This window comes from Lactuca sativa, chromosome 3 (genome assembly GCF_002870075.4).
Source record: "Lactuca sativa cultivar Salinas chromosome 3, Lsat_Salinas_v11, whole genome shotgun sequence".
Classification (NCBI taxonomy): Eukaryota; Viridiplantae; Streptophyta; class Magnoliopsida; order Asterales; family Asteraceae; genus Lactuca; species Lactuca sativa.
Window position 1 is genome coordinate 26,716,220 of NC_056625.2, and position 8,810 is coordinate 26,725,029.

Below are 8,810 nucleotides of genomic sequence, written 5' to 3' on the forward strand. Positions count from 1 at the left end.
ATGTATGTGATATGATTGTATGGTATGTGGTGCGATGGGGGAACTCAATAAGCTTCGTGCTTACAGTTTTCGGTTTTGGTTTCAGGTACCTCATTAGCGAAGGGGAAGGAGCTGGCGCGGTAGCGGCACATCATACACACATTGGTTTCCGCATTATGAGATGTTATGGGATTATACTCTGACATTATTATTATTTTCATGTTTTGGGTTTTCAGACACGAGATATATTTTATGAATTGATATGATCGAATGATGTTTCACTACAAACGTTTTTCAAACCACTTAAATTTAAATGAAATTTTTGGGCGTGAAAATTGGGTCGTTACAAGATGCATGTTGAATTCATCAAAGTCGGATGTCAAAGCCAAATACTCTTCTAAAACAGACTATTTACCAACCCCCCCCCATTGAACCCCTTCTCTAACAGATATAAGAGACATACACATACCACATCCTCGCCTAATAAGTCATTAATCGAATTCTTAAACACTTTCTTCACATCATCTAATTTGACGGTGACATTCCTCGCAACCATAGGAAATGCAGGAGAACGGAAGGCGGCGCCGGAACCAGACGTAGGAAAATAATCTCCAAAACGAAATACGGTGACAAGACAAATTTCTTTTTTCCTGAAAAACAGTTAGTAACCTCCAATCTCAAAAATCATTTCCTCTACTTCGTTTCAGGGTCCGTGATAACTTTGTGACAAAAGACATAATGTAGGAGTAAAGGATCCCCATCTATATTAGGAATGTCTAACCACCAACCAAAACATGAATTCCGAAACATAGTCTTGCATGCTAGTTTGTCTTTCAATGTTGCAAGAATTTCCCCGCCGATTTTGAGTTTACAAGATAGTATAAATGGATGCATCAAAAAACATTGTCGTGCTGCACAAATAAAAAAGTTGTTGTAACCCAACTCCTGAACGAAAACTGACCAATATTTTGGACCAGTTCCGGACTAGTTCCTCGTGTCTCGGACCAGTTCCTCGTGTTCCAGACCAGATCGTTGTGTTTCGAACCAGTTTGTCGCATTCTGGAGTGTTCCAGAATGAAATTTTATGTTCTGGAACACTACATTTCGATGTAAACTAACAATACTTAAACATCTAAACTAATTTTATGTTGGTCCTACTCTAATGACATCTTTAATTAAAACTCTGAAATGTTTTTAGTTCATTTTGGAGGTGTTCTACATATTATGAAACAATAGTTCTCGGTGAATAATCACATTATACAAACAAACAAACTAGGTTTTTGGAGTGAAGAACGTACGCGTAAAATAACCGGGTTGTAGTGGTCATCTTCCATGCCGGAGTTGCGTGTCGGAGATCGGAATTGAAATCGAAAACGTGTAAAGTCGGAGCAAGATCCAGAATGAAATTAAGGGTCCGGATTTTGAAATTCAAATTTACAATCCATAACACATACGAAAACCCTGAAATGGGCATTCCGAAGGCAACGAAATAGGCCGACACACCCGAAAACAAGTCCAAAATAAGTTCGTTCCGGAAACTATTGTTATTTTACTGGAAAAAAAAATGAGCTATATTTTAAAAAAAAACAGTTAGTTTACTCAATTAAAAAAAAAAATGGTCGAAGTTGAGCATGGGCTCCCTGAGAACCTATAAAAGGCCGACCCGAGATGGTGGCGGGCGGCGGGGTTTCAACGATGAGAAGAGGCGGCAGAAGAGGAGGAAAATCTCACCAAAAGAATGTCGACGAAAATTGGACTTTCAGACCGCTTCATGATCACAACATCCATCAAGAGATTCTATCCGATCCAATATCATCAACAGAACCTTCCACCTCTTCATCTGCAAAACCCATCTCAGATTTCATTCGTAAAACCCCTAAATCACCTCGGAACCCTAGAAGCTCCAGGTGGGTATCAAGGAATCGAGGTTCTGGAACTCAATTTGAGAACAAATCTGAACTCGGGTCATTGAATTTTCACCCACAACAAGGGAAAGATGATGGTGATAGAGATGGAAATAAAGGCAAAGCAGAGTCTTTACAAGACGAGAAAGAACAGAATAAGAAGAAGGAATCCAGTGAGGGATTTGGTGCAAATAAGGATGATGTTCAAGAAGATGACGAAGATGATGTGGTGAAAAGGTTAGAAAGGTTGAGATTGTTTGGTGAAGAACCTGATTTATCAGAGGAATTACTGAGTATTAATGATCAATTACAGGAGGATGAGGTAAATTTTATATTGTTTTCAGTAATTAAGTTTGATTGGTATTGACGTAATAGTTAATTGACTTAATCTTTCAAACTGGTTTGTGATTATCCTTTAAGGGTTATAGACTGATCTCACTTGATGTAGGATTATTGCCACAATGCCACAGTCTTTATTGCCAAGATTAATGCTTGTTATAATCCAAGATGCGTCTTGTTAGTAAACTCTTGAGCCCATTAAGCATCATCTCAACTAATATTCATAAAGTATCGAGCAATAACATGGGGGTGTTCTTATTTGTTTCTTTCATTTGCAATCGAAATCCTTCATCATCATATCAATTGGAGTCATATTTCTGTAATCTATCAGTTGAAATCGTTCACTAATTCAATTATTCAAGATTCCTGGTTTAAATTGGAGCATTCCTTAATAATCAGAAAAGCATAGCATTTGTGATTTTGGTAAAATCGGAAATATACCTTCATCATATTTTGGAATCTAAACCATAAAACATGTCAATCACAGTTTATAACTTGTGATTCAAAAATCTATATTCAAACCCTAACTTTTCTATGTCAATTATCAAACTGAAGATACTGGCTATGGAATCTATCTATGGAGAGAACATATTCATCCTTGACAAGCAAAGTGGGCTGCGATCTTTTCAGGTGCCAATAACAATTTTGCAAAAATTTATTCAAATTTACAAGAAATATATGAAACTAACTACATATTGATGTGTTCTTATGCAGATTCATGTCTACATTGAAACTCCTGAAGAACTAACAATCTCCACAAAACTGAATTCCAACAATTCAGAAGATTTTTCTTACTCATTTGAAGTCCAATATCTTCCCCCAATTGTTCTAACATGCTTATTACCCAAATCATACCCTACACATCTCCCTCCATATTTCACAATCTCCACACAATGGTTAAACTCTTCAAAAATTTCCAGTTTGTGTTCTATTTTGGATTCAATATGGAAAGAACAAGAAGGGCAGGAAGTTATCTACTCATGGGCTGAATGGTTGCATAGTTCAGCTCTTTCTCATCTTGGTTTTAACAAAGAAATCATTCTTGGCCCATATGGTGTCCAATACAACAATGATCCAAGGGCAATTTCGGGATGTGTCTCTCCAGATGTCGATATTCCTTCATTGAAGAGTTACAATGATAATCAAAGAGTTGAAGATTTTCGTAAAAACTTTCATGAATGTTGCATCTGCTTTAGCGAATTTGCTGGTAAGTTTTAACTTGGATTACATATTTACATTTTACACCATAATTATGAATTTCTGTTTCTTTCTTGATTTCTCATAGGTACCGAGTTTATAAGATTGCCATGTCAGCATTTCTTTTGTGAAAAATGCATGAAAACATACGCGAACATTCATATACAAGAAGGCACAGTAACCAAGCTTTCTTGCCCTACTACAAAATGTGGAGGGATGATTCCACCTGGCCTTTTAAAGCGTTTACTTGGTGATGAACAATTTGAAAAATGGGAATCACTTACATTACAAAAAACACTCGAATCAATGTCTGATGTGGTCTATTGTCCAAGATGTGAAACACCTTGCATAGAAGATGAAGATCAACATGCTCAATGCTCCAAATGCTTCTTTAGCTTTTGCACTCTTTGTAGGGAGAAACGCCATGTTGGCATCACATGTCTTACACCCGAAATGAAGCTCCGAATCTTGCAGGTAAATTTGTAATGATTTAGACTTTGTTGTGTATCAAATATCAATCAAAATTGAAATTTTTAGTAAGAAAATTCTGTTATGTTATGATGCAGGAGAGACAAAGCTCGTGTCAAATGAAAGATGATCAAAGGAAACGTGAACAGGAAATGATTCAGGAGCTTATGAGCGTGAAGGAAATACTTCGTGATGCAAAACAATGTCCGGGGTGTAAAATGGCAATTTCAAAAACTGAAGGGTGTAATAAAATGGTGTGTCAAAATTGTGGCAAGTATTTTTGTTATCGATGTAATAAGGCCATTGATGGATATGATCATTTCAGGTTCTCTCTCTCTCTCTCTCTCTCTCTCTCTCTCTCTCTCTTATAAATGTAAATGGAATTGAACTAATTGTTGTAGGGGTGGAGCTTGTGAGCTTTTCCCTCAAGAAGAAATTAGACAATGGGAAGAACAGATGAATCCACGACAAGTGATGGGGCAAATTCAAGCTGAACTTTTTGGTGATCGTGGACATTCTTGCCCTCAATGTGGTCAGATTAATGGGAAAGTTGGGAATAATAATCACATATGTTGTTGGTCATGCCAAGGGCATTACTGTTATCTGTGCAGAAAGGTGGTGAGACGCAGCTCACAACACTTTGGGCCAAAGGGTTGCAAACAACATACAGTAGGATAGCATATTATTTTCTCAAATAATAAATTGGTCATAATCATCTATTGTCTGTGTTTTCTGAAAATTTTGTCTGTTAATTTCTCATATGTTCTACACAAGTCTTTGAGTCTATTCTTTTATACGGATTTTGACAAAAAAAAAAAAGTTTATACCATATTCTTAATAATAAAAATCAAACATATTTGTGAGTGTAAATGTAATATAGTTTGGGTTCAATTGTTTGTCAAATCATGTTTTGATTTTTTGACTTGTTGATATTGATGATGTTTCTTGCACAATGTTAATAAATACATAAAAAAAAAAGTTCACCATTCATCTTAAACGATTAAGTCCAAAATTGTATATAAATAAATATCCACTTCACCCTACTAAAACAATCACTCTTTACCTCCTCCAACAACATACAACTCATGTTAATGATTAAGATTACCTTTTGTTGATTTCTAGGAATCATTAACATTGTCTTCAACAACCTCCGGCTTCACAAAAAACTCAATATAAGCAATACGACTAGGCTGCTGATACCCACCAGAATCTACATGTGAGTGAGAACCAGAAGGCCTTACAACAGACACCAAATGTTGAACTTTTAACATCCCTCCTCTCCCAATAGTTAACTTACTTCCTCTATTATCTTTAATCACACTACTCGGTATGTTAGAAGTTGTTGCACGAAGAAACTTGTACTTGTACCTACAATGTCAAAACATTACAAGACACTGATAAACTGACACTGACAACGACAGTGATAGTAATAAGAGAAAGAAAGAAATACATGCCTGTGAGAAACAATTTGATCACAGTTGAATGCAACAAGGAGATCTGTGTTTGCATAATACATGAAGTCTATCTGTAAGTCTCCATGGCCTTCGCCTTTAAAAGTAACTGATGGAGGTGTTGGTTGCAGGGTGATTTGGATGCTTGATCCGGGCCATTCAAGATCATCAATGGCTTCCTTCAATGCTGATGACTTCAAAATTCAAACCAGATACTTAGTTTTTTTAAAAAGTTTAACATGAATCACTACTACAAATGATATGCTAGAGAGAGACATTAGGTTATTACTTTAACAGTAAAACTGATGGGAGTGCTTCCAACAGGTTCAAAATTGTAGTCCCATGAAATTGTGTCAGGGATTCTAGTTCTGATTTCGGCATAAGTGCAAGCACTTAACGAATCAGTAGATCTATGACAAGAAAAGTTAGCATCAGAGATTATCCACAGATCCATCAAAGAAAAGAAAAAAGGTGTTCGAAATGTACTTGAGAAGAAGCTGCATATCAGGGCCTGGATATTGGAATTCAATTGTGCTCGAGTGTCCAGGAATGCAAAATGTGTTGAGGCAATCCACGAATAACCCTAAGCTTACTCCAAACCTAGGTCGCCCGTTTGCACTGTATTCGTAACGAACAAAAAGCTACAATGGAAGATCAACAAGCAGATGTTACTTTAAAGTTAAGTGTTGATAAAGTGTGAACGTTTTTCGATTTAAATTTAGGCGTGTTATAATACCTCTCGTTGAAGATAAACCTTTGCTTGAAGACATCCAGTATCCTCAACAATCAGTACGATTCCATGTTCGCTTAATTCCAGAACTGCATCCTAATATATCAGAAAAAGCTAGCTATTAGCACAATCCCCCATACAAAAATCCTGAATTTGATGATTAAACTGAATATGACCAAACCCTAGGTTTCCATTAAAAAACTCTTGTTACTAATTTCGGAAAAGAGAAACGAACCTGATAGCGCTTCCATCGGACTGAGGTGAGGGCATCAACCATGCCTTGAACATTATCGAGCTCACAAACCAGATCCGGCGATTCTGGCTCTACCACCGACGAACTCATCACTTCCCGCCAAAATCATTTTCCTCTCGGTTTCAATAAAAATATATGATCACCTTTCAATTTTCATTTATGCCCATAGAGTTTAGAATTATCATATTAGACCCCAAATAATCACAAAATGAACGGAAGAAAGATTGAGGTGGTGTGGAGACCTGCAAAGGAGGTTACCCGTGAAGACCATATAAATGTGGATTTGGTCATGATTGATTGCATGAGGAGGAGACGACTAAAAAAAAGTGCAAAATTTAGCTTGCGATTAGAAATGATGGAGTTAGACTATTTTTTAGAACATTACATGATAAAGAGGTATTTTCATGCTTATTATTACTTTATTAGAGTAGTACTAGCTTATATCCCTTCATACACACCTTATCCGTTTGTATTGTTACCTACATAAGTTTGGATTGACCCATTTGGCTAACAAGAAAAAAATAAGGTTATGGGTTCAATCTGATACATATACTAACTCGTTATTCTAAAAAAAATAATTATATATTGGATGCCTTGTTACTACTTTCTACCGATATGTTGTATATTAGGAAAGAACACAAGATGGATCCGATTCGAGATTCTAGAATACCGAATTGAGTGGAAAGTCTATACTGCGAACAGAACAAACATTACTGATACTAGGCATAGTATCGGTTTTCGGTACTAGCACCGGTATCAACGATACCGAATCCTGAATTACATGATTTTAGAGTATCGAGTATTGTCTCATATATAACAAAAGATGTACCGATTCAGGTAACGAATTTCAATACCATTGCTCGCCTTGTTGTATATGCTTTATTACAATATATGTTATTGCTTGCATATGCTTTACTCATCCCATTGTGCGACCAATTAACAAGTATTTGTACATATATATTTCGAAAGTAATACATGTCAACCAGTAGCTGAGTTCCATGATGTATACATGTTTATCGACATCTACTTGTTTTGATCAAAAATTGATAAACTAATTTCATAACCAAATTAGTAAGTGTGGTGTGATGTTTAGAATAAAATGTTAAATTGTGAAATACTAAGATATGCCGAAGGTCTTGGTCGTGCCCAAGGGAAGAAAACTATGATATTCAGAAAATTGTTTAATAATGTTGATTTGTTTTGAAATATCAAGATTGGGACAAAAATAGTGTAAAAGTCATGAAATATGCAAATTTAGAGAGCAAATCTTAAGATATTTAAAAAGAACCAAAATATTACATAAAATCTCAGTTTTTTAGTAAGATTGTGATTGTAAAACTAAGTATATAATCAAGTAAATGTGTAAAAATGTTATAACCAATAAAATGATAATAAGTAAATAAAAACAAAGGCAAGAACACAGGGGTGTACAAAAAAACCGATAATTCTTTTGGATCTCCAACATAAAACCTCAGGAGATGATGAAATCTGTAACACCTGGTTTTAGTAATGTTTTAATTTCGACACGTCAGACCAAATTTTGATCAAGTAATGGTGTTGGGCTTCAAATGAATAGGGTTTAGGCCTTTTCAGATGTTGGTAATGTTAGATTAAGTAACTAAATCCCTCGATTTGTACCTTGAAGCAAATAGTAAATTTGGAAAGGTGATATCTCAGGTTTCTTGCATAAATTAAGAATTTTAGTTCGATATGTTTTAGTCCAAAGCAACTAGATAAGGTTGCGGGGCTCTCTATGGATATAAAGAACACCAAAAACAGAGTTGAAACAAAGAAGCTATGGCCATTTGAAGTTGAATTGGAAGTTGGTGGTTTTGTCCTACGTAGGGTATATGAAAGTTACGCAGGGCATAGCTGTTACACATGGCGTAATAAAATTATGCAAACGTAACTTGTTGAATGTGGGTCGCGTTTCTAATGGGCTATGCATGACATAACCTAGGTTACACAGGGCGTACTCGCAGCAGATCAAAACCCTAATTCTTCAGTTTTAAGCCCTATTTAAGGGCTCTAACTTATGGAGAACCCTCTCATGACCATCCTCCATCACCTAAGATCATTCCTTGAGAAACCCTAGCCTCCTCTTGCTTGTTTTGAACCTTGGCATCTTTTATCAGTTTATTTCTCCATTGGAAGGTTGAATCTTGAAAAACAAGGTGTTTGTAAAGTGCATGAAAGAAGGATTCAAGTATAAATCCAACAAGGTTGCTTCATTTATTGACCGTTGTGAGTAAAAAACTTCTATCTTGCTCGTTGATTTATTAGATTTTGTTATTGGCCATTTTTGTCACTTTTTGGTCCTTTGAGCTTGTGTTTGAGAGTTGAGGAAACTCTAGCCCCTTTTGAGTTATATGGAACACTCTTGGGACTTATTGGACACGGAAAGTTGTGCTTTGGTGCTTGTTCATCAAGCCATGTAAGTTGTGTTAGCATTTTTGGTCATTTAGTGCATAAAGTTTAGATCTTGAAAG

At 36.0% G+C, this 8,810-nt stretch overlaps 2 protein-coding genes across 2 annotated transcripts; one reads left to right on the forward strand and one right to left on the reverse strand.

Annotated features, from left to right (window-relative positions):
- The first annotated feature begins 1,606 nt into the window (after positions 1-1,606).
- Positions 1,607-4,660, forward strand: LOC111884122 (uncharacterized). Its single transcript, XM_023880446.3, has 6 exons — positions 1,607-2,205; positions 2,778-2,852; positions 2,937-3,429; positions 3,508-3,893; positions 3,986-4,212; positions 4,289-4,660. The coding sequence occupies exons 1-6, from the start codon at positions 1,648-1,650 to the stop codon at positions 4,563-4,565; spliced, it is 2,016 nt and encodes a 671-aa protein (XP_023736214.1). The 5' UTR covers positions 1,607-1,647; the 3' UTR covers positions 4,566-4,660.
- A 186-nt stretch (positions 4,661-4,846) lies between these two features.
- LOC111884123 (uncharacterized) lies at positions 4,847-6,572 on the reverse strand. The gene is made up of 6 exons (XM_023880447.3): positions 6,304-6,572; positions 6,075-6,164; positions 5,825-5,979; positions 5,628-5,748; positions 5,342-5,532; positions 4,847-5,255 (listed from the first exon to the last, which is right to left on the reverse strand). The coding sequence occupies exons 1-6, from the start codon at positions 6,409-6,411 to the stop codon at positions 5,006-5,008; spliced, it is 915 nt and encodes a 304-aa protein (XP_023736215.1). The 5' UTR covers positions 6,412-6,572; the 3' UTR covers positions 4,847-5,005.
- Between the last annotated feature and the right edge of the window lie 2,238 nt (positions 6,573-8,810).